General features: G+C 54.9%; 1 protein-coding gene and 1 long non-coding RNA gene across 2 annotated transcripts in view; one reads left to right on the top strand and one right to left on the bottom strand.

Annotated features, from left to right (window-relative positions):
* The window catches only part of KATNIP (katanin interacting protein), a 194,434-nt gene that overhangs the window by 21,621 nt on the left and 147,356 nt on the right, over window positions 1-25,457 (bottom strand). Inside the window, exons 16-19 of the mRNA XM_027051144.2 lie at window positions 11,762-12,623; window positions 4,923-5,648; window positions 3,887-4,092; window positions 1,902-1,980 (exon numbers count right to left, since the gene is read on the bottom strand). Coding sequence (XP_026906945.2) covers window positions 1,902-1,980; window positions 3,887-4,092; window positions 4,923-5,648; window positions 11,762-12,623 — 1,873 coding nt within the window. The remainder of the gene's footprint in view (window positions 1-1,901; window positions 1,981-3,886; window positions 4,093-4,922; window positions 5,649-11,761; window positions 12,624-25,457) is intronic.
* On the top strand, window positions 15,645-19,849 carry LOC128313663 (uncharacterized). Its single transcript, XR_008294666.1, has 3 exons — window positions 15,645-16,279; window positions 16,566-16,680; window positions 18,098-19,849. It is a non-coding gene; the product is annotated as an uncharacterized LOC128313663 (long non-coding RNA).

Below are 25,457 nucleotides of genomic sequence, written 5' to 3'. Positions count from 1 at the left end.
CTCTACTCTGGGGCAAAACTCTCAGAGGCACTGAAATCACATTTCCAAGAAAGGTCAGAAGCTGGTTGGGCAGGAAGGACATTTACAGACAGCATCTTCGGGGAAATCATCAGATGAAGGGGACAGTGGCTGCTTCTGGCCAGCCTTCCTTCCTTCCTTTTCTGGCTTTGGCATTCTGACCTCTCCTAGAACACTGGGGGGCTGACCCCTCACCTCTGGCTTCAGGGATGCGCCTCGGACCCAGGCTGCACGGAGTTTTCCATCCCACACTCCGACTCCCTCCCCGCTGCGGTGAGCCCCGGTCATTCGTTTATGGATGGGCACGTGACCCAAGCCAGGCCCAGGAGACATGATTCTGGAACGCTGTTGGACTCAATGGGAACAGAAACTCTCATTTATCTGGGTCTGCCGGGCAGAACGGGAATGTAAAGCCAGAGCTTCCAGAAGCTCTTGGGTGGCCAGGGTCTGAATGGGAGAAAGACAAGAGAGAGTGAGACAGGGCAGAGAGCGGGAGGGAGACACCTAGGCTAGATGAGGTCATTCGCACACTTGAATCCGGCTGTGCGGACGGAATGAGAACTGAGGGTTCAGTGAGATGACACAGGAAAGCCTCAGCGTGGTGCCCGAACGGGGGGGACAAAACCAAGCCCCAAACCAGGCTCTCGCCTGCACTAGGTTGGTTCTAAAAAAATTCTCTGCTGTCAGTTGAGAGAGTGTTCTGGAATGTAAGGATCTGCGGGGATTCAAAGGGAGGCATCTTCCCCTTCTAAGAGGAATTCGTCTTTGTGCAGTGAGGGGGGGAGAGCTGGCTCTCGCTCGGCACACGGGCAGGCTTCCGGGGGGGAGCTGCGTGTGGCAGCAATGCCCTGAGAAGGGGGCGCCGAGGATGTGGTGGGGGCACAGCCGGGTCCCAGCCCAGGACCGCAGGGCTCATTCCTCCAGCGGAGGGCAGAGCTGACGGCTCACAGCTGAGTCCTCCCACACGCGCTGCCCTGGGCCTTGCCGCTCCCCGCGTGTGCTGACACCCGTAGATACGGGTGTATGAGGCCCGGTCCCCTCCCTCTGCCTGTCCTGCTCGCTGCCCTCCCTCAAGAGGGAGTCCACTGGTGTGGCTGCAAAGGACTGACCGCCAGGGCCTCCTTCATGGGGGACAGGGAATGGGACAGGGGGGAGATTGCTCAGCCAGGACCTTGGGCCTGAAGATTCCCCAGGACGCAGCAGAGGTGCTGGTGGGACGCACACAGAGTAAGGGAGGAACTGGCTGGAAGGGTGAGTGGGAAAAGAAGAGGGAACAGACACAGTGAAGCCCCGATGGGGTTTGCTCAGAGGCCACAAACTGGCACCCCGCTGGCTGGATATACCACAAGCGTTCCGTTTGGTTCATGCGGTATTTACAAATAGCATAAAATTAGTCCACCAACGCTTAAAAAGTCCGGAGACTTCACATAAAAATCCAGACTTCTCAGAAGACCTGGGACCCTGGGCCAGGATTCCTGCCACTCACGCCCCACCTGGAGCAGGGACGACGCAGATTTCCTTTGTGCATGAGTTTGAAGGGACAGCCCAAACCACCGGACGACAGATGCCTTGGGTCTCTTCTTGCTCTTACGTCTGCTTGGCCTATGCTTTCTGGGCTCCCGCTGCAGCCTCCTGGGTCAGGGCCACAACTAACACATAAGGTGTCTGCATGCAAGATGCAAAAGTGCCCTTCCGGAAAAGGCCAACTGCAGACAGGTACCCCCTTCTGTGAAATGATGTGGCTCCATCCACGGCTTGGCCTCTCTGTGCAGTGTACAACCTGCCCAACCGTCTAGGGGATCCCTGCCCCAAGTGGCCATGACTGCCCTGGGCCCCTGACAGTCCTCCTTCCACTGGACATGGTCCCAACAGAGGATACTCACAGATCCCATGGTAGATGCCTGGCTCTGGGGTGGTTACTGCAGGGACAGGCGGACTGAGTGGTGGCTCCAGCTCTGGGACCTACACACGGATTGGGGGAGAAGCAGAGAGGAAGAAGGTGATTTGTGATACCCGCACAGCTGGCTAGCCATTTTCCCAGATACTGCTGTCCACGGGGATCTGTGTCTTTTCTTGCATTTTCTACCATTGTGGAAGAAGCTCTGTGACTGGTAACATGGGCAGCCGTCATGTGTCTGAGTCCTCACGAGCAGCTCTTTCTGGTTGGGGAGGAGTCTGACGCCACCAGCTAAAGTGATCAGATTTTCTGGAATAGGGAAGGACCCAATAAATGTTTACCTAGGGTGCTGGAGGGAGGAGGGGGGGAGGAGGATCAGGAGGGAGGGATGAAGAGAAGGAGAGTGAAAAATTTCAACCACAGAGACTGGTTCTCAGCCTCGGGGCCTGGGCATCTCATTTTAAAAATGGCTATTTATTTATTTGGAGAGAGTGAGCATGCACCTGTGCGAGCCGGGGGAGGGGCAGAGAGAGAATCCCAAGCAGGCTCAGCATGGAGCCCAGGAACAACCTACTGGATCCTTTGGCCCAGCCCCTAGACAGAGCCTCTTCAGGCCCTTTCCCACCTGGCTGTGGGGAGGAGCGTGGGGAGGGTGGCCCGCCAGGAGCATCTATGACACCGAGTAGCTTCGGGTCACCAGGGAAGGTCGCTGCCCTGTTCTCCACCCTCCCTGAGCCTCCTGGGACAGCTCATAGAAGGTTTGAAAGCATTTCCACTTAGTTGCCAATAGGTTTTAATTGGGACAGTTTACATAAAAACCCAGGTTTCTGGCTTTTCTTGAAAAAAAAAATCAGGACAATTATCAAGATGAACTAGCAACTCCTGTCTCCTCCTGACCTTGCCAGGCCCCGCCTTCTGTCCTCTGGATTCCAGGGGACCCCTCTCCTCTCCCCCACCCTCTGTAACCATCTCCTTTTCCCCCTTAGGGCCTCAAGAACATCCCTGGGGACGCTGGTTCTCTTGATTGCTGGTCCTTCACTTGGACTGACCCTTTCCCTGAAGGTTGTCTTTCATTTCTGAAAAAATTGGTTTATGAGTTTAAAACACATACTCTGGAGTTACGTCTGGGTGGCTCAGTCGGTTAAGTGTCGGCTCAGGTCAGGATCTTGCGGGCTGTGAGGTCGAGCCCCGCGTCGGGCTCTGGGCTGACAGCTCAGAGCCTGGAGCCTGCTTCAGATTCTGTGTCTCCCTCTCTCTCTGCCCCTCCCCTGCGTTCTCTCTGTCTGTGTCTCTGTCACTGTCTCTCTCAAACATAAATAAACATTAAAAAAAAAAAAAAGCCTTAAAAAAAACCCAACACAGACTTTGGAGTCATACATTCAAGTTCAAGCCTGGTTACTCTCCTGCTGTGTGCCCTTGGGCAACTCACTTAACCTGCCTGAGCCTTGGTTTCTTACATGGGGGGTTTAATGGTCTCTACCTGGTTAAGCATAGTATACACAGCGCTCCACAAGATCACTATACGTGTGTGGGAAACAATCGCTGGGATTATCATTATTTTAATTCTAAGTCTGCCCATTAAGAGCGTTTCTAGTCCTTTCCGTCAAAAACAACAGTGAGTGATCAAAACACAACCCAAAGCGAAAATTCCCCTGAGACTGCCAACCTCTAAATTACAGAGACGACGCAGGACCGCTTTCTCCTAGCTTTGATTAAAATTTGAATACTTTCTTCACTCTGGTTTAAAAAAAAATAAAAAAATAAAAAATAATTAGAAAATGAAATATGACACACAGGGCCAAAAAATGAAGTAGAAAAATGGGAAATGTCAAAACAGTAGCACCAGCAGCTTAAAGGCTATCTATCTTCATTCTTCCTGTTATACCCGGAGTTGGGAGAAGAAATCCCTCTGGGGGTGCCCCCTGCCCCTACCCGCACCCCCCTCCCCCCCCCCCCCCCCGCCAGTCCTACTCGGTCCTCAGCCCATGAGCCGGCCTGGGTGTAGGGCCTCTCCTCCCCCTCGCTGTCGGCGGTGCTCGGCCTCCTCAGCGTCTCCCCACTCTGCAGGCTGCAGGGACCCTCCACGTCCACGTCAAATGTCTCATCAGAACAGAATATGGCCTCCAGAATGTCATCGTCGGTCGTGAATAAGATGGTGTCTCCAAAGTGCTCTGGGGCTGGATGGGTCACAAGGAAGACAGAAGAGTCGACTCACCCCAAATCCAAATAGTTTGTAGACCGGGAACCCAAACCCATCAACCTTTGTGCTAGAAAATCCCAAACCACCCACCGTCCCCGATTTGTGTAAGCAAACCTCATTATTTATTATTCACCCACCGCAAATGGGATTCCCGTGGCCTAGATCAATGAAGGCATCTAATCTAAGGAGGGTCATGGTGATCGGTCCTGAAGTAGGTAATGTTTTTAGGTGTGGGCGAGGCATCCTGGCAGGATGCTGTTGGGACCCCCACCCAGATCCCTGCCGATCCTTTTTTGGGGGGCTGGAGGCTTGCCTGGAAGGGCGTGGGAGTGACACCCCCAAACCGGGGAGCCTGCAGGGTTCCAGAGCTCTTCTGCTTTGCTTTCAGGAAGGACGGACTTTGCAGTTTAAGCTCCAGAGCTCTCTCTGGGATCGGGCTGAGGCTGGGCTTCTCCCAAATCGTATCCTTGCCTGGCTTCCCCTCATTCCTATCCTGTCTCTCTCCTTGGCCCACAGGCTCTCCTGGGAGCACCCCCTCAATAAGTTGCTTGCGGAAGAATTCCCCCTTCTCCGACTGAGGCTCTAGGGAAGCTGAGTGGGGCCAGCGCCCAGGGGAGACGTTTAAATGAGGTCAGCTCCCCCATGCACCCCCGCACACCCCCGTGCTGCAAAAGGGGAGGAGTGGGCCGGGCCTAGGAAGAGGAGAAACCCATCTGTCACTGGCGAGCCAGGGTCTTTAGTGTTTCCTCAGAGCCTCAGCGGGTGGCAGGTGGAGGCTTCCAGAACATTCTTACAGACATACTGTACCTCCTGTCAGGGTCCCCGAGGCCTTGGCGATTTCTCCTTTGAAGATGCACTGCGAGTCTAACAGCATGGTGATGTCCTTCACGCCACGGAAGGAGTGTATCCGAGATTTATTGTAGTTCCAGATCCGGATCAGGGCGACCTGGCAAGGGTGCACGAAGTCTACAGAGATGGTGTGGGGCTTGCCCAGTGTGAAAGGGGCCAGCCAGACGTGCATGTCGTCCTGGGTCCTGTTCACCCCGTCGACGAGGTTGGTGACCACGCGGGGGTCTTTCTCGTAGGCCGGTAAAATATTGATGTCGGGGGGCTCGGCTTGAATGTTCGCGATCTGCACTGGCTCCCCCTTGGAGCTGAATATTTCTATTCCATTAAGGCCGACATAGTGCCTGTCCCCCCACGTCGACTTGATGTCGATGACCAGGCGCTGTCCGTAAGGCAAGACGGGGATTTCAAAGTCACTCGCGTCGTCCGTCTCTACGGGACTGTCTTCCCGGCCTCTCCTTGGCCCCAGCTTCTCCTCCTTCCACGGGGGCGGCTGCTCGCCGTGCCGGCTGGCCTTCTGCTGCTGCAGGAACTCGTCCAGGATGTCCCCCTGCGGCTCCATGTTGGAGATGCGTCCCCGGTGGGAGCGGTCAAAGGCACTGAGGGAGTCCCAGGACTCATGCAGCGTGTGTTCCTGCTCACTGCACCACTGGGGTCGTGGCGGCGTCTCGGTGGACCGGGCGTCTTCTGGAAGAACACAGGAGGGTGAAGCCCCATTAGTGCCCTGTGTGCAAGCAGGGACCTTTACAGGCTGTCTCACCCAGGGGCTCTCGGCCAGGTGGGGTCGCCCTCGGTGGGGGGGGGGGCGGCATTCTAGAGATCAGTGGGGTGGCTCTTGGGGTCTCAATGCCTAGAGGCCCTGCTGGCCTTTGATGGGTGGGACCGGGATGTTAGTATCCTGCCCTGTGCAGGACAGTCGGGGCCTCCTGTCACATGCCACATTCAGGTTGGTAAAAAATTGACGATGGTTACTCAAGTCTAGAATCTGGCTGTTTTACAAAAAGCAAAGTATTTTTCAATATACTTTGAATTTTTTTTTCTTAAGTTTATTTATTTTGAGAGACAGAGAGAGAGAGAGAGAGCATGCGCACAAGCAGGGAAGAGGCAGAGAGACAAGGAGAGAGAGAGAAGCCCAAGCAGGCTCTGCCCCGTCAGCACAGAGCCCAATGCGGGGCTCGAACTCACAAACCGCAAGATCATGACCTGAGCCGAAACCAAGAGTCGGATGCTTCACCAACTGAGCCACCCAGGCCTCCCGAAAAGACGTTTTGAATTTCCTAAGGCAACTGCCATGCAAATCGAGGGAAGACACTTTGTTGTGTGACAACCTTTGCTGGAAATCATCCGGCGTGTCAGACACTCACAGGACGGGCGGGGGTCACGCCACCGCCAGTCGCGCCTGAGTCAGCAGCCAGGGGGTCTGCTCTGAGCCTGTCACGTCACGTGACTTGGACAGCGTCTTCAAAGACTGCCTAACGGCAGGTGGAACGCTCGTGAAAGAACGCCGAGTGGGAAAAAGCCAGACCCGCGACTGTCAGATGCAGCAGATCCTAGCACGGGCGGTGCGCGCCAACGTGTTACCACGATCCTTTCTGGGACGGGAGTAGGGAGGGCTTTTAGCTTCTTTGTCACCTGATCTTCCGAGTTCCCTGGATGTGTTATTTTTATAACCGGGAGAAGGTGCTATAGAAACTGCCAACAACACAGGTATGTTACAAGCAAGGAATTTACTTCTGTGCGTGGCTAGGTTGGCTTCCAGATCGGAAGCCCGCGTCCCCAGCACACGGAGAACACAGTCGGGCCCTCAGAGGCGCGCTCCAAAGGCTGCGCTCTCCTCCTCGCGGAACAGAAAGGGCCCAGCGTGCGCACCAAGCAGCGGCCCTGCCCTCGCGGCCACGCCACGGCTAACTGCCGTGTAAGGGTGTCATTCTGGAAAAACAGCAGCTGACACTGATGTTCTGTTTTTTCTCCTTTCATATCGGATGGTGCCCTGCACTCCATTTTCTGCCTGTCTCCTAGGGGGCCCGGCTCCATCCATTATCCCCTCTCTCCAGAACCCTCAATCATCTCTTCCCCACTGGCACCTTGCCCTCTCTCCGCCTGCAGATGCGCATAAATCTCTCCCACCTGAAAGAAAAAGGAAGCCAGACCTGATCTCATGACTTCCTCCAACTGCCCCCCCCCATTTTCTCCTTCCCTTTGCTGCGGCCACTGTGTTCTCTCTCCCTCAAGCCCTGCAAGCTGGGGCCTCTTTGTGGAGTTGCTGTTGGGCTCACCCAAACCCCGCTTGCCCTTCTCTTGGTTTTCCTTTGGGGATCACCCCGCCTTCAGACCATCCCGATGAGGCAAATCCCGACAGTGCCCTTCTAGGCTGGGAAGGGAACTATGGAGAGAGGGGGGCTCACTTTGAAGTGGCCCTCCTCTGGGGCACCTGGGTGGCTCAGTCGGTTGAGCGTCTGACTTCGGCTCAGGTCATGATCTCACAGTTCGTGGGTTCGAGCCCCGCGTCGGGCTCTGTGCTGGCAGCTCGGAGCCTGGAGCCGGCTTCGGATTCCGTGTCTCCCTCTCTCTCTGCCCCTCCCCCGCCCATGCTCTGTCTCAACGTCAAAAATAAAATGAACATTAAAAAAAAATTTAAAGTGGCTCCCGTCTGCTGCAGGATATCGGACGTGAGCGTGCAGTGCCGCTGGCCAGCTTGCTGCGCTGTGGGGGAGGGGGGGCTGCCTGACAACGAAGCCAACACCGGGGACGTGAGCCAGGAGATGGAGAGCCCCAATGACATCATCTGAGCCCCTGGATCCAGCCATGCCTGAAGCCAAACCCCTGGTGGCTTTCTGTCCCTTGCCTCCATAGGAGTCCTATAATTCCCACGACCCTGCCCTGCGCTGACTTTCTGCACGTACACGATGACTCCGTGCACTCGATCTCTCCTCAGTCCTCATGCCCCACATCCCAGACACAGCTCCTCCACTTGGTGGTCCCTCCTCGCCTGCTCAGGAGCGTTGGCACTTCCGGGCTCTCCGCTGCTGTTTCTGCTGCTGTCAGCCTCCCCACGCCCTTGCCCTGCCCCAGGCCTCGGCCCCCTCCGGTCCTCCTCTCTGGCCTCACCCAGCCAGCTCCTGGCTGCCAGGCAGGCACTGCTCGATTTTCTGCATCAAGTTCTGGCTTGTCTCCCCCGGCCACCACCGTCCAGTTCCAAAGACTCCTCGGAAGGCCGAGACATGTCCATTCTGTCACTCCAAACTCCGTGTGCCTCAAAGGGAACTTGTCACCAAACCCCCCAACTGCCACTGTCTCTACCTTGCTGGGAAGCATCTGACTCCTCACCATGCCGCCACGCCTCATACCTTCCTCCCTGACGATCAGCTCCACCGTGCCGGCCTTTCTGTTCCATGGACACCCCAAGTCTCTTCCTGCGTATCCTTGCAGTGTCCTCTCCCAGGAATGCTCTTCTCCTGGATCCCCACGTGCCTGCCCATCTTGTCCCCGCCTCCTCCTTTGCCCCGTTCCCCGGGTGTGTCCCATAGACCTTGGCGCACGTAAGTGCTCAGTTCATGTTTGCCAGCACAGGGACGGCTGGCTGGTGTCACCGTCATGCAACCCCTGGGTTCAGGCCCGGAGCCGAGGGACCCCCCCCCCCACTCCGCCCCCCGGCTTCCACCTGTCAGCTCTCCTGCACCTGTCCTCTCCCCTCCTCATCTGCCATCAAAATAGACCCTAGGAGTTTCTTCCTTCTTTTCCTCCAGGCGCGAGGCTTAACATCTGGCAGAAGGAACTTCCCATATGGATCGTCATGACATCAGTTTATTGTGATTTGATTTCCACTGACTGAAATGAATGGCCTGGGGGTCGGTCTGCAAGTGCACGGAGGAGAGAGAACGGACGTCCTGTGTCAGGGACTCGGCCTGTGTTTCTCCGCCTGGGTGGCCAAGAAAGGCAGGACTCTGCCCTCACTCTGTGTCTGCGTTCCCGACTTACTCTCCTCGAGATGTGCGCTCTGGGTTTCGAACGCAGAGACGTGCGGGCCTTCACCTGGACCTCTCGGATGTGACAGCAGGCTGGCCCACGTTTCCCTCTGTCTGGAGAACACGCGGTCACTGCTCCCCGGGAGTTGGGGAGCTGCCGTGATCCGCGCTTTGTCGTTGTCAACCTCCCCGCCCACAGCCCCGAACGGACACCACGAAGCTGCTGGGGCTGCTTTCACGTGCAGTCGACACAGTCTTGGGGGGGGGGGTACCCGTATGAGATGGCGGATTTAAGGTTTAAAACTACCTCTTGGCGGAGGGACGTAAACATGGAGCACGGAGTTCTAAACCCGAGCTTAGGAAAATCAACGGCACCCCCGTGGGGTATGGGCTGATTGTTACTAAAACGGGAAATGAAAACGAACGCAGACACGACAGAGCCATACGTGTTCAAGGTGAACAGCCTCCAGCCACAGCCGATTGGGCCAAGAGTGGTCACCTGACCCAAGTCGACCAATCAGCGGCTCCCGTGAGACTTTGGGAGCCACAGCCAGAAACCGTTGCTCCCCGGCAGTGAGGCCGTTGCCCACCCCCAGGAAAGAGCAGGGGCAGCTGACCTCATGAGGAAGAGTGAGGGAACGTGGCAGAGGCAGGGCCCGGCAGCCCCAGGGAGTCGCGGCCACGTCTCCTGGGTGCACGCAGGCTTTCCGGAGGGTCAGTGCTCCCACCGGGCAGATGTGATTTCGTTCTCCCATAGCCAATGGACCCCTGATGCGGACCCTTCCAAGATGTGGATGTCATTATAATGAGAGGCCCTGTCAGACAAAAGGATTTCCAAGCTCTGTCTTTCGGTGACACCAGGACTCCAGTCCCAGGGAAGAACTCAGGCGGTCATCCATTCTACAAGCGTCGTTGGAGGGCTCTGCCTTGCGCCTTTCCTGAAGGGCACGGCTGTGGGATTTGGCTCTACGTAATGGGTAATTTAAAATTTCTAAGCAACTTTCCTTTTTAGCATGACTGGCTTAACAAGCATTAAATCTCAAGGGCCCGGTTCTTAATGTGTCATTGAGCCAAGCAGTGAAATGCCTGGAAAGAAATTAAAATGAGAGAAGAATCTTCTGAACGTGGACAAGTCACAATAACACCCGTCACCTCGGAGCTCCCAGAGGTTGTGCGGGGTCTGTCTTACCAGGAAGGCTCCGCAGTGCCCGGCTCTCCCCGGCCGGGGGCGCTGCGGAGGTGGGGCACCAAAGGGGTGGTAGTTTGAGGCACGGATGCTGGAGCAGGCTGGCCTGGGTTCAAATCCCGCTCCAACCCTCCCTGGCTGCGTGACCTGAGGAGCGTTACCTAAACCTCACATTTTCTTTAGCTGTAAAATGGGGCTGGCGTGAGGAGAAAATGAGGATCATTTGAGTAACGTGCCTGGACGAGAGCCCAGCTTCACACACACACACACACACACACACACACACACACACACACGTCAGGCATCCAGCCATGGCAGTTCCCCTACCCCACTGCAGAGGACCCACCATGTGTCAGGCCCCCGGGGCCCCTACCCTCAAAGAGCACCCCCACGTCTGCTCTGCTCTCCTCCCTTTCACCCAGTCTCAGGGTTAACTCCAGGTGGGGGTGGGGGGTGGGGGGAGGAGCTCTGGAAAAAGGGAGCCCTTCGCCCACATGGAAAGGCACCTTGAGTCCGAGGGACCTGCCTGGGTGCCCCAGGTGACATCGGGGGTCTGAAAGAGGCCACCGATTCTCTGCATGTCTGAGTGTAGACGTGGGCCGAATGCAGACCTTTGGGGTGTTGTTGTTTTGTTTTTTCAAGTGTATTTGAGAGAGCGAGTGGAGGAGGGGCAGAGAGAGAGGAAGAGAGAGAATCCCAGAGACTCCATCCCACGAACCATGAGATGGTGACCTGAGCTGAAAGCAAGAGTCCAAAGCTGAACTGACAGAGCCACCCAGGGGCCCCGGGGTCTGTCTTCTGGACAGTAATAACAGACATGCCGACCTGATTCGCTAGGAAATAGATTCCCTGGCTTTGCACACAGATACACCAGGAGGCAGAATCCCGGGGTTGGGGGGGGGGGGTGGTGACGGTGATGAAGAGCAACAGCTCACACCTTCCGGGTGCTTTTTTGTGCCCGACGCTGCACACGTATGACCTCATTTTATCCTCCCACGGGGATGGGTGTTACTGGTGCCATTTTACAGATGAGGACACTGAGGCTCAGAAAGTGGACATGCCAGGCTCTGTAAGTCCCAGCCCAGAGGTACCAGAGCTCAAAGTCGCAGCGGCTGGATTCAAATGGTTCGACTCGTAGCTGCTATGCTGCCCGCCTTCCCAGTAGCCAGATCTGAGTGCAAATAGTCAGAAACCCAGTCTTCGGCACCCTCCTTTCAGACTACTCACGTATAATCTACTGCAAAGTTGACAAAACAGGTGAGTCCTCCCAGGAGATTTTTTTTTTTTTTTGACCCACCTAGTGGTTTAAAAATAGTATCAATCAGTTGCCAATATTGAAAAATAATATTGTACGTCTCTGATTTCTCTTCACAAAAGGAGAAGGGAGGGGCGCCTGGGTGGCTCAGTCGGTTGAGCGTCTGACTTCCGCTCAGGTCATGATCTCGCGGTCCGTGAGTTCGAGCCCCGGGTCGGGCTCTGTGCGGACAGCTCGGAGCCTGGAGCCTGCTTCCGATTCTGTCTCTCAATCTCTCTCTCTCTCTCTGTCCCTCCAAACCCCCTTGCTTTGCAGATGAGGAGGCCCTTATCTGGGGTCCATGGGGTATCATGGGGGACAATGGCACCCGGGTCAGACAGCTTCTCGAGCTTACCTCTGCTGGTTGGCTGGCCATCACTGTGACCGCTGCTGAGGGCATCCTTCCTCGGGCCCCTCCTCCCACTAGCAGGGCGCTCTCTGTTGGAGGGCTGGTTAAAGATGTCAAAGTCGTCACAGACGTTGGGGGTCACCTTCTGGGCTCTCTCCCCAGCGATGACATTCCAGCTGCTTGCTCGCCCTTGCTCACGCCTGGGGCCTTTATCCCCGATCTCAGCCTCTCGAGGACCCTCAACCCTGGCGCCAATGACGTCATCAGACAGAAGCCCGCCTTCCCGGTCCAGTGGCTTCTCGGGACTCAGCCATAGAGGTTTTGGCTTCCTGCCTCCCTGCTTCCTGCCCTTCCCCGCGGCAGAAGGTTGCAACCAGGAGGGAGTTTTTGCTGGTGGCTCGGAGACTTTTCTGCCCGTGAGGTTTTCCAGCTGTTGGATCAGAGAGGGCTCTGAGTCCAGGGCAGGGAAGGGAGGAGGACGGGGCACGCCACCCATCGAGGCCGGCATCGGGGCTGGGGCTGCTAATAAGCTCGTGTCTTCGTTTAACTTGGACGAATTGTCTTTCGTGCAATTGGGAGGATTCATCTTTTCGCCAAATAACTTTCCTTGGGAAGAAACCTTCACATCTACTGCTGCTCCAGCTGGCTGTGAGTGGGCCCCATCTGTGCCAGCCATCTTGCAGGCATCGCCGCCTTCTCCCGAGGGGGCACCCACGGTCCTCTCCATTCTTTCCTCCTTCTTGTTTTTCTGGCCAACCAGGACGCTCAGGTCAGCTGGGCCCTCTCCACCTCCTTTGTCCAACGTGCCATCAAAGATGAGCTTTTTATTGACATAAAGCTTCATGTGCTTGGCACCAATGTCAAGATCCTGAAAACACAAAATTTAACAAAATGAAGCTGTGTGGCACCAGGCTGACGTATCACATTTTGGAAGCGGAAGATCAAAAAGAAAAATGTGGAATGCTGGAAACGCAAGCTTTAAAAAAACCATAGCACCGGGGATGTTAAATAAGGCTGGTGTCATTTCTGTGTGAACTGTTACATACTTTATAAATCAAAGGACTTTCACAAAGAGACGGCCCCAATTGCTGCCTTCTCACTGCTGCTCCCTGCTGGGACATTGGTAATAGCCTGCTAATTGGTCTCCCTGCTTCCTGTCTCTTGCTGCCTTCAACCTCAACTTCACATTGCCAGAGTTCGTTCTCTACAAGAGCAGGTCTGGCCCAGTCACTCCCCTTTCCAAAATTGTTCTTGTTTTTCACTGCCTATTCTTTAATATATGGTTCCTGGGACCTCTGTGTCAGGAAAGCCTGATGTGCACAGGAAATGCAGAGCCCCTGGTTCCACAGATATCATTTCAGGTGCCCTGAAAGCAGAGCCTGAGACAAGGGTTGAGTACAGGTTGCTTATGTGAAAGCTGTTCCCAAGAGGGAGTTGGGAGAGTAAGATAGGGCAGGAGAAAACCCCCCCAGTGTTTTTCTGAGCCGGTCCCGGCTGTTATGCACACGGTGTTCCACTCCACTGGGGCCCTCAGAGGAACCCACAGAACACAACTCAGAAGTATCCCTCCCAAGGCGGGAGGCTGGGGTGTTTGTCCACTGACCCCCTTCCCCGCTGTTGAAGGCTGCCCCTGGGGGCACTGACTCCCCACCACACAAACTGAGGCCACTGGGGCTTTGGGATCAGACCCTGAGCAGAAAGGCCGAGAGATCTGGGAGCACTGGAGGCGGTGCCTTGTCAGCATGCCCAGGGACTGTCCCACCTCAGCTGCTATCGGAAGGCGGGGGGGCAAGGGGATGTGGTGTGGTGCTGTGCTGGTAACACGTTCTCCGGACGATTCCTTGGAAGGTGGAGAAGCTCAGGCCGATGGGATGAATTCCGAACTCCTCGGCATGACATACATACAGTAACCTTCACAGGATCCCTGGCTTAGCCTTCCCGTCTCCTCCCCATGACACTCATGCCCTGCCTCATGCAGGTATTTAATGCAGGTATTTGTTCATGCTTAAAACATAATCACACCTCCTCCTGCTACCGCCCCGACTGTCCATTCCTCTTTACAGCAAAACTCTTTCTTTACAAACAGCTTTACGGGTGCCTCTCTGGCTGAGTCCGTGAAGCGTCTGACTCTGTTTTAGCTCAGGTCACGATCTCGTGGTTCATGAGTTTGAGCCCAGCGCCAAGCCCTGCGCTGACAGCGCGAAGCCTGCGTGGGATTCTCCTCTCTGCCCCTCCTCTGCTCTCTCGCTCGCTCTCTCAAAATAAATTTTAAGAAGAAAATTTAAAAACAGCTTTTTGAGAGAATACATACTTCATACAGTAAACCATGCGTGTTTAAAGCATACAGCTTGGTAAGCTTTACCACCTGTATACGCTGCGTATCAGCTCCGCAGTCAAGCTAAGGAACACATCCATCACCCCCAAATTTCCTTGTACCCCTTTGGAATCCTACCCTCCCCGCTTCCCCTCACCCCCAGGCAGCCACCCGTCAGCTTTCTGTCACTGCAGATTACTTTGCATTTTTCTAGAATTTTTGTATACAAGGAGTCCTGCACTATTTGGGCTGACTTCTCTGACACAGCATAACTGAGGTTCCCTGTGTTGTGTGAATTAGTAGTTTTACTCCTTTTAATTGCTGAGGAGTGGTTTGCTGCAGGGATGCCCCACAATTTGTTCAGTTCTGAGGGTCACTGTCATGGCTGTGCCTCCCCGCCTTCCCTCTTGGCCTTTGCCTCCACCTCTACGTGGTCCCCTGCTTGGCAAGGGCACCAATCGCTGGGGAGGGGTGAAGCCTCCTTGTTAGTCTGGGACAATTGGGATTTCCTCCTGTTGTCCCGGTGCCATCACTCATAAAGTCCACTTTCCACCCTCTGAAGTGTCCCAGTTCGGACAATAAATTGAAGGGTCTAGCGGGCTGCAGGATCCCCTGGGAGATGTGCGGTCCTCAGTTGGGGCGACGGCTTACTCCCCTTCGGTAGATTTCCTTACCAGGCTCCTGGGCCCTGCGCTCCCCTGCTTCCAGCTCTCACTGCTGCAGCCCCAGGCTCCTTGTTGATCCTCCTCTTCGGCTGCCCCAGGGCTCAATCCTAGGCCTCCGGATTCCTCTGCACCCTTTCACTAGGTGGTCTCATCCAAGCCCATGGCCCTAAATACCATCATCACGTTGATGACTCCCGATTATTTCATTTACATTATTTTTATTTTTTGACTCCTGATTATTTTAATCTCCAACCCCGAACTCTCCAGCAAGCCAAGTGACCGCATGACCTCTCTTCTGGGATATCCAACAGGCGTCCCAACCTTAACATGCCCCAAACAGAGTCCTTTCTTTTCTTTTGGAGAGCGAGTGCACAAGTAGGGGGTGGGGGGGAGGAGCAGAGGGAGAGAGACAGAGAATCTCACGAGGGTTCCACGCTCAGCATGGAGCCCGACAAAGGGCTCGATCCCACGACCCTGGGATCACGATCTCGGCTGAAACCAGGAGTCGGATGCTCAACCAACAGAGTCAGCCAGGCGCCCCTGCCCCCCAAAGAACTCTTGACTCCCTCTTCCCGGACCTGGTCTTCGCCCATCTGAAAAACGGCCAGGGGATGCCTGAACCTCGGAGTCCAGATTCCTCTCGTTCTCTTATGTCACAAGTCCCCAGGGGCTCCCTCCAAAGCCCCTCCTGAATCTCGGCCTTCTCGTCTCCGAATGTACTGCTGCCCCCCAGCCCATGTGGCCACCGTCCTCCCGGAGACAGTGACCACAGCCTCCTACCTGGCCTCTGCTTCCTCTCTGCTGTGCCCGTGCCCCCCACAACACAAACACACTTGATTGTCTACACAGCAGCCAGGGGTTTTTTTGTTTTGTTTTGAAGTGACTTAACAGGTCATGGCAACCCCCCAGCAATTTTCCAGTACACGGAGAATAAACTCCAGTGCCCTTCAGGGGCCGACGAGGCCTATGTGATCTGGCCCCCTCGGACCTCTGCCCCGGCTCCTATCACATTCTTCCTCCTCCCTCCACTCCCAACACACAGGTCTGACGGCTGCTCCGTCATCCCGCAGGGCTCACGGCCACCTTGGGACCTGTGGGCTGGGCTGGAGCAGTCTCGTCCAAGACACCTGCAAGGCGGGCTCTTCCTTGTCCCCAGAGAGATCTTCCTGCCCCTCTCTCTCGAGCCCTCACCCCACCCGGCCCCCTGTCTCTCCCATCGCCCTGTTTGATTTCCTTCCTGCCTCTGAAATGGCCATGTGTATCAGCTCTTTAGCTTAGTTACGGTCTCCCCCACTCAGACTCCAGCCCCAAGACAGCGGAGGCCCCGCCAATCCCATCCCAGGGCCCAGCAGGTACCTGGCGCACGGCTGGCACTCAACACTGACTTTGGAACTAGAAGGTGCCCAAACGCAGGTACTTTTCTCCAGGATGGCACTGTTCTCTGACGACGTTCTGAGAACAAATCTGATCGGAGAAAAACGGCGGCCTGTTGTTTCACCGCTGGATCATTTTCCACCTCGCTTTGGCTTCTGATCTGCTTTTGAGGTACGGGATCTGAGACCCCAGGGGTGTCCATCTACGCTCATTCCCCGCCCTTTGCCTTCCGGAAGCGGAGCGAGTAAGCTCTAACTAAATTTCTAGTTCACCAAGCTACTGCTGCAGAGGTTCCGCAGCAATTTAGAACGAGGGGCCCTCAAGCCCATGCTACACCACAGGAACCCGGCTTCAATCATCCAATTGCAGGATGGCAGGCTACTATTTGCCGACTGTCAGAAAAGTCGATTCTCAAACCACTCTTTTACATGTTTATACAGATGTGTTCTCTGTTTAGCGGAGGCACAGAGCAAGCGCGTGCTGGGAATTAATCAGGAAAGAGCCATTCGAGGAGGACAGCACGGGCAGCTTCAATGACTAGTTCTGCACAATTACTGCCACGGAAACATCTGGTGAGACAGAAACTCTCATTGCAAGAGGGGAGGGGGTGGTGGGGAGAGGGCTTTCGGTCCGGCACGGCCAGGAGGTGGGCACCGCGGCTCTTATAATGGGATGGCCGGCTCTCCGAGGGTGTTCGTGTACGTTCCGCGAACGGCCCGGAGCACCGCCTGACCTCTAGCCGTCCGCTGCCCCAGCTCTCTCCAAGGCGTCTGGCGGAGCGGGGACAGAAGGAGGGAAGCAGGTGCACCGTCAAATGCCCGCAGGGGCCAGGGAGGTGGGAGACAGATGCACTGACGTAGGACCTCAGGGCGTGATGGGGGGCGTGGGGAGCTGGGAGGCTCAGGCCTTGCCTGATGGTGCTTAAATCTGAGACGTTTCCAGCACTCTGCGGCCAAAGCAGCAGCATCTGTGGGTGGATTTGGTCCAACGATCACCAGAGTGGGCTTCCTGGCGGGGAACCAAGCAGTGGTCACTTCTCCGGGGATTCCAAGGGTGAAGAAACTAAAAGGCTGCATCATCTCACGCAGCCCTTGGAGCAAATCCGCACGGTGGGCATTAGGACCCATCGTGCAGATGAAGACAGTGAGGCTCAGCCTTCCCTGAGGTCACGCAGCTCGTGCGCAGGAGCGAGCGGTTAGCCACTCTGCCTGGCATCTCCCTTGGGGTCAAGCTAGATCCAGAGAAGGTCTGGCCACGGGCAGAATCCCCTGCCCTGGCTGGAGCTCTGACTCCACGTCTAGCTTTTAGTAAGTCCCCGTGGACCCAGTCTCTCCCGTCCCCACCCTGGCTCCCTGCCTCCGGGGGCAATCACTGTGGGCACTGGGTGGGGAGTGTGTGCACATGTGCCCTTCCAGATTTTTTCTCCATATCTATGTACATACTGATGTCCCCGTCACCGCAGCTCAGGGGCGGGGTTAGACACCATGTGAGATGCACGCGTGCAGTGTGGAAGATTCTGCGTGTCCCTATTGCTCGGGGTCCCCACAGTAAAGCTCTGTATGTGGTATGTCTTTGGACATGGATATGCGGAGAAGATTCTCCCACTTCTAAAGAACCAGGCTGCTTCCTCCCTTTCCAATAAGCAGCCCTTTAGTCCTGACTGTTTCCCGCTTTGGCCTGGCCTCCAAGAAGTCCAGGGTGAAATTTTGCCTACCGCCTTAATCTTTAAGAGTCACGCGCGCGCACGTGTGTGTGTGTGTGTGTGTGTGTGTGTGTGTGTGTACGCTTGTTTCCTTGGCGCTCATGTTTTCTTCCTTGCTTAACTAGAGTTACCTTTATGCCCCTGTCGATGCTGCCTCAAACCCCTTCCGTAATGGGTTTTCAAAAGGACACTTTGTGAAACCCTACGGTTGGCATGTGATTTGTGGGAACATCCTTCCTCGTCCACATCCCGACTTTGTCGTCCTTCTGTATCTTCCTTCTTTACAGGCGCCGAGAACCAGCCATGTTGAGACAGTCATGCATTTTTAATACATCGGTATTAATATTATTCCAATCTAAGTCATTTGACTGACTCTGCAAGGCCAATTCCCCGCGTGGCCCCGGTGTCGAGTGACATACCCCTTCCAATGAGCGCACGACTGCTCAGCAAAGATTAATGGCGGTACAGCTCCGTGGGTATTTGCATTCATGAAGTGCTTTCCCCAGAGACAAACACCTGCCTGAGGCACCGCCGGCAGAATGACATTTGGAGCCAGCCCCGGCTGGGCCTACATGCTGAATGCCCTGGAGGGTCCGTGAGAGCAGACCCTTCCCTGGGCACCCAACTGAAGTTGGGCCAGAGGCACGATGACTGGGCCTCATTCATGGGCAGCCTGGGGGGGCCATCCTGAAGGCCCCACTCCGTAGGCTCTGTCACGAGCTAGGGGCTTTGGGCGGACCGGGAGGGGTTTACCCTGACAGTAGGCTTATCAGGGGCGGGGGTGAGGGGGGCTTTGGGGTTGAGCCACTGCTGCCCGGGACCCACCGTGCAGGCTTCGGGACCTGGCTCAGGGGCTGACTCGTCCAGGAACCCCTCGGCCCTCCTCCCCTCCTCTGGGCTCTCGGAGCTGGGCTTACAAGCTGGATGTGGGCAGCTGAACGTGTGGGGACGTTCAGCTGCTGAGTGTCCACATGTGCGTGCCTGTCCTCACCTGGATGTGAGATCTTCAAGGACAGGGAAGAGGCCCAATCCCTAGGTATCTTGGGGCCTAGCTCTGGGAACTGAACGTGCTCCTTCCCGGAGCACCTGAACTTGAATGTTTCATGGGGAAGAGATCTCAGTGGCCTTTCACATGTCCCCTGAGAAGAAGGACAATGAAAACCATTTTTGTGATGGAGAAACTTGAAGAAGACGGTGAGGCACCATGACATTTGACAAGCACCTAGTACCTGCCGGGCTCTGGGCCAAGCACTCTGACCCTCCCAACGTCACACACTCAGGACAACAGACGTGGACGGGACCTGACAGATCGGGTCACAAGCAGCTCTATGGCTAAATCTGTGCCGGGCTGGCTCCCGGAGCAGTTAAAATTTTCAGAACGAGTCAATAAGATCTACAAATTGGGAGCTTTCACGTAACAATGTGCATTTCCGGCCTCTCTTGAACATTGAGGCCATCTGGCATCATGCGGCCAGGGCTGAAAGGCAGTGGCCGCTGCCTTGATGGGGCACAGCTCTCCGGTGACCACAGTCTCCACTGAAAGGCAGGACCATGTGATGGGCACCAGACCGCGTGGTAGTCATGTGACCACGGGCAAGATGCCCTGCTTTTCAGTGCCTCAGTTTCTCCATCTGTAGAATGGAGCCCATCACGCCATACCCATCTTACAGGATGGCTGGACGGAAGAACTGGGCTGATACGTGCAAAGTCCCTTTGCCTACTGCCTGGCACACAGTACGTGCTCACGAAATGTAAGCTACCATCATGGTCTTGTACCCGTTCTACCGCCCCAGATGTATGTACCTGCCAAGGCTGGCACTCAGGGCTCACGTGGCCGGGAGACTCCCTGCTCCCCTTGTTCCAGGCAGAGACTGGCAGCGGCACAGGAAGAGTCCCATCCACTCTAGCGTGGGGGGCATCACTCTCCCTGTCTCAGGTCAGGACTCCCCTACCTCTGGGCCGAGGCACACGGGCAATGTGGCCAGTTCACCCAGAGCCAATTTTCAAATGTCGTCAAGTGGTCCACAAGCTGTACAACCCCCTGCAGGGCGGATTTGACCAGGGGGCACAAGCTGGGGATATCGGAGCCTCAGCAAACTGAGGAACACCTGGGGAAGCATGTGACTTGGTGCCTGGAAGGGTGCGGCCGGAGATGCTAGAAGAGGCCGGGGGCAGGCTAGAGGCGCACAGGAGGCTTGTGTGTGAAGACACAAGGACCCTGACGTCCCCGAAAGGCGGGGTCTGTGATAAGACAGGCTGGGTGGCCTCGTGGGTTAAGCGTCTGACTTCAGCTCAGGCGATGATCTCGCGGTTGGTGAGTTCAAGCCCCGTGTCGGGTTCTGTGCTGACAACTCAGAACCTGGCGCCTCTTTTGGATTCTGTGTCTCCCTCTTTCTCTGCCACTCCCTGACTTGCACTCGATCTCTCTCAAAAATGGATAAACGTTAAACAAAATTTTTTTTTTAAATAAGATGGGCTAGGCACTCCAGGTTGTGGGAACAGCAGGAGCAAAGGCGTAGCGAAGAGGACAGTGTTATGGAGACCAGAGGGAGAGAAGAGTTGGACAAGGACGGAAGAGCCAGAGGGGCCAGTCTGGGGGGCTGGGAGCGGGGGAGGTCCACAACACACACGCACGCACATGCGTGCAGGGTCCGGGGGAGCATCGCACGTGGGAGGGGCGACATGGTGTGATGCCTGTGTCACTGTGCCGGGGAGACTAGCAGGGACGGGGAGGACGGTGGCGCCGTGATGGAGCTCTGCCACAGCTCCCAGGTGCGGATGTGGCCTGGGGTCGCCACAGCTTCCTTTCTCAATAAAAGTCGAAAATCCCCATTTTCATGTAAAACCGCCCAATTTTTCAAAGTTGGCAACGCAAAGAGTTTTGCAAAGGCCGTTGGGAGCCGGCTGAAATCTGTCTGCGAGCGGCCTGTGGTTGGCCGGGGACACAGCCTCCGTGGTGGCCTTCTTCCCAGGATGGACCAGGGAGGGGTCACGGCAGGGGGCTGTGCCACTCTCCCTGGAGGCTTCCTGCAGCTGCGAGGTCCCCGGCTCATGCCCCAACTCATCCCATGTCACCGCACTGGCCTCGTTGAACTGTGGTTCGTTTCTGATGCTGCTGGGTGTGAGCTAGGCGTAGACAGCGCATCTGATTCCTGGCCCCAGCACAACAGCGGAGTGTGGGCGATCGATAAGCCCCTGCTGGTGAGGCTAAGGGCTGAGAGGCTAAGCAAGTAGAGAGGGAGATGGGGGGCGTCTCGCTCAGGGGTCTGCGGGCCGAAGGAGCAGCTGGGTCCTGAAGGAGACAGGTTTTGGCCACAGAAATAGCAGGACTTAGGGATGCCCAGCGAGGGGCAGAGGGAGAAGAGGAGGACTCAGGGGTGGGAGGCCGCAAGAGGGAGCAGGGGACCAGACCAGCTGGGACAGACCAGCCTGGGCTCGGGGATGCGGAGTTGGGAGGGTCCGTGGACTGCTGGGCAGAAATGCCAAAGACAAGCGTCTGGGGGCCAGGATGAAAGGAAGCTCGGTTCAGAAGTTAAGCTTTGGGGAAGGTTTAGATCTGGGAGCCGATGAATTTGTCCGACGGCACGTGACTTCTGTGTTCTTGGAGAAAAAGCAAAAAGGCCTCGTTTGGATATCATTTCCTACGTGTTCCCTTCTCGTGGAGAGAGTACCTCAGTTTTCCACCAGGCATCCGTCCTTCCCCCAACCTCTCTTCAGAGGGATAACGTGAACCCCACCCCAGGTTGCCTGGCCGGTGTGTCCTAGATCTGGGCCTCTCAGGAGGACAATCTCTGCAAGGGCTGATGTAATAAGGAGTCTGACACCATTAAGTGCCACCCCTTGGAGACTGAGGATGAAGCCAACATAGAGGAAAGGAGAGATGCATGGTAGAGGGAGGTAGATTCTGGACCACATCATGTGAACTCCTGGATCCTGCCATGCCTGAAGCCAGATTCCCTATACTCTCTTGTTACAAGAGCTGATGAACTCTCTTTTGTGCTTATGTCAGTTTTTTTTTTTTAAGTTTATTTATTTATTTTCAGAGAGAAAGAGAGTGCAGGAGCGTGTGAGCAGGGGAGGGGCAGACAGAGAGAATCCCAAGCAGGCTCTAGCACTGTCAGCATGGAGCCTGATGCAGGGATCGAACGCACAAACCATGAGATCATGACCTGAGCCAAAATCAAGAGTCAGATGCTCAACCAACTGAGTCACCCTGTGCTTACGTCCGTTTTAATTAGGTTTTCTGTTCTTTGCTACCAAGAGAATCCTGACTGATACTCTATCTCTGGGACTGAGAACTTTAATCAGTAGGCTCAGCTATTCAGTCAATGCTGGTCAAGGCAGGCAGGAGGTGGGAGGGGGAGCCCCAACCCCTAGGGGGCCCAGGATTTACTGAGACCGGCACCTGCCTGCGGGCAGCCCTCCCCTACTCAGACATCTGTCTAGCCCAGCTACCACTTGTTCCCGCTACAGTCCGCACAGCCCAGGGCAGGGGTCTCGGCTTCCGTCCTGGTTCTACATCTGTGCACTCCTCCCTGCTGGGAGGTCGTCTGGTCCTGAATCCCCAACCTGCTGCTTGGATCCTGAACACCTTGTTGGGCCCCCTCTCCGAAGGCCGAATTCTCTGCTTGCCTCTCCTGCCCCTGCAGGCTGGGGGCCTGTTTCAGACCCAGGACTCCTGGGGCTCTCAACGTTACCATGCCCCTAACCTCCTGAGTGTGGACTCGGCTCCCAGATTTCAGCACCCTCTGGTGACTGACAGTGGCCTAGACCAAGCCCGAGGTCACGCACCTGGGTCGGTCCCCTTCCCACCAGCCACCCTACTAAGATGCATGGTGCTCCCCAGGCTCGAGGCTGCCCAGACCCTGCCATGGGGCACAGCCACCAGGTCGCTCAGACTCGGCTGTACCTCAGTTGTACCTTTTGACTTCAAAGCTACTGCCACGTTTGGTCTTAATCCAAACAAAACAACTATAAAAAAAAACAATTTGGGGGGCACCTGGGTGTCTCAGTTGGTTGAGCATCTGACTTCGGCTCAGGTCGTCATCTTGGGGTTTGTGGGTTTGAGCCCATCATCGGGCTCGCTGCTGTCGGCATGGAGCCTGCTTCGAATCCTCTGTCCCCCCCATCCTCTCTGCCCCTCCCCTGCCTGCATTCTAACAAAAATAAATAAACATTTTTTAAAAACCCAATTTTTATGGCACAAACACAGACACTCTGATCAATGGAACAGGATAGAAAACCCAGAAATTGGACCCACAAACGTATGGCCAACTCATCTTTGACAAAGCAGGAAAGAACATCCAATGGAATAAAGACAGTCTCTTCAGCAAATGGTGCTGGGAACACTGGACGGCAACATGTGGAAGAATGAACCTGGACCACTTTCTTACCCCAGACACAAAAATAAACTCAAAATGGATGAAAGACCTCAATGCAAGACAGGAAGCCATCAAAATCCTCGAGGAGAAAGCAGGCAAAAACCTCTTTGATCTTGCCCGCAGCAACTTCTTACTCAACATGTCTCCGGAGGCAAGGGAAACAAAAGCAAAAATGAACTACTGGGACCTCATCAAAATAAAAAGCTTCTGCACAGCCAAGGAAACAATCAGCAAAACTAAAAGGCAACCGACAGAATGGGAGAAGATAGTTGCAAATGACATATCAGATAAAGGGTTAGTATCCAAAATCTATAAGGAACTTCTCAAACTCAACACCCAAAAAACAAATAACCCGGTGAAGAAATGGGCAAAAGACATGAATAGACCCTTCTCCAAAGAAGACATCCAGATGGCCAACTGACACATGAAAAGATGCTCAACATCACTCATCATCCGGGAAATACAAATCAAAACCACAATGAGATACCACTTCACACCTGTCAGAATGGCTAACATGAACAACTCAGGCAACAACAGATGTTGGCGAGGATGCAGAGAAAGAGCATCTTTTTTGCATTGCTGGTGGGAACGCAAACTGGTGCAGCCACTCTGGAAAACAGTACGGAGGTTCCTCAAAAAATTGAAAACAGAACTACCCTATGACCCAGCAATGGCACTACTAGGCATTTATCCAAGGGATACAGGGATGCTGTTTCGAAGGGGCACATGCACCCCCATGTTTATAGCAGCACTATCAACAATAGCCAAAGTATGGAAAGAGCCCAAATGTCCATCGGTGGATGAATGGATAAAGAAGATGTGGTATATACATACAACAGAGTATTACTCGGCAATCCAAAAGAATGAATTCTGGCCATTTGCGACTACGTGGATGGAACTAGAGTGTATTATGCTAAGCGAAATTGGTCAGAGAAAGACAAATATCATATGACTTCACTCATATGAGGACTTTAAGACACAGAACAGATGAACATAAGGGAAGGGAAGCAAAAATAATATGAAAACAGGGAGGGGGACAAAACAGAAGAGACTCTTAAATATGGAGAACAAACTGAGGGTTGCTGGAGGGGTTGTGGGAGGGGGGATGGGCTGAACGGGGAAGGGGCACTAAGGAATCTACTCCTGAAATCATTGTTGCACTAATTTGGATGTACACTAAAAATAAATAAATAAATTGAGACAATTAGGGATACTTGAACACGAACCGGGCTGTGGCGCACAATAACCAATTATCGCCAGGTATGACAGTGGCATTGGAGTTGCATAAAAACAAACTCCTTATCTGTTAGAGATGCGCACTGAAGAACTGATGAGTGGAATGGTATGAGAGCCACAATCCATGTGGTGGGAAGTAAATGAAACCAGAAGGGGGGGATGCCGATTACCACGGGAGCAGGTGAGGGGTACGTGGGTTGTTTGAGCCCATCTCTTTCCTTCCACGTTTGTTTGAAAATTCTCCCTTCTGCCCCAAACAAAGGCCTTGTTGGAAATGCAAACGTTGTCCTGGGATGAAGCGAGTCTCCCCGTGGGGCACCCCATAAGCACCAGGCCCCTCATCCAAGCCACCATGACCCTTAGCTAGACGATGCTAGACGCCTCCTGTGGGGGCTCCCTGTTCCCTCTAAGCCACTCCCCAAACAGCGGCCGGAGTCATCTTTTAAATTCCTCATATTCTATGACCCCTGGCTCAAAACCCTCCAATCACGACGCCAACTGCTAACACTTGTATAAGACTCACAGAGCCCAGGAGTCATTCTGAGAGCTTTATATGTATTAACTGAAGAATAATTACCCAGTTTTATGGATGAAGAAACGGAGGCACAGAGATGCAGAGCAACATGCCCAAGGTCACACAGCCAGGAAGAGGCGGAAGAGGAGGAGCCAGGACTTGCCCCAGCTGGGCTGGCTCTGGTGCCTGGGCTCTGACCACTTCTCTATATTCTGCCTCTCCGGGCTTAAGATCTGAGCCAGGGAGGCCCACGCGACCTGGTTCCCACCCATCTCAGGGACCTCCCCTTACCCTCTCCTTTGTTCAGTATCCCCAGCCGTGGCCTAGACTCCTATCCTAGAAGTGCTAAGCATGCTCCTGCCTCAGGGCCTTTGCTCCGGCTCTAGCCTCTCATGGAAGGTCTCTCGCTACTCAAAGCAGCCCTGCCTCCTTCTCCCCATGCCCCTCTCCCACGGCCCTATTACATCGTCTTCGGGACACTTAGCGCTACCTGAAATTACATTATTCGTTTATATC

The sequence above is a fragment of the Acinonyx jubatus genome, chromosome E3 (assembly GCF_027475565.1).
Source record: "Acinonyx jubatus isolate Ajub_Pintada_27869175 chromosome E3, VMU_Ajub_asm_v1.0, whole genome shotgun sequence".
NCBI classification, from domain to species: Eukaryota; Metazoa; Chordata; class Mammalia; order Carnivora; family Felidae; genus Acinonyx; species Acinonyx jubatus.
Note: the sequence above shows the minus strand (reverse complement) of the source record. Positions and strands in the feature narration are given on the sequence as shown.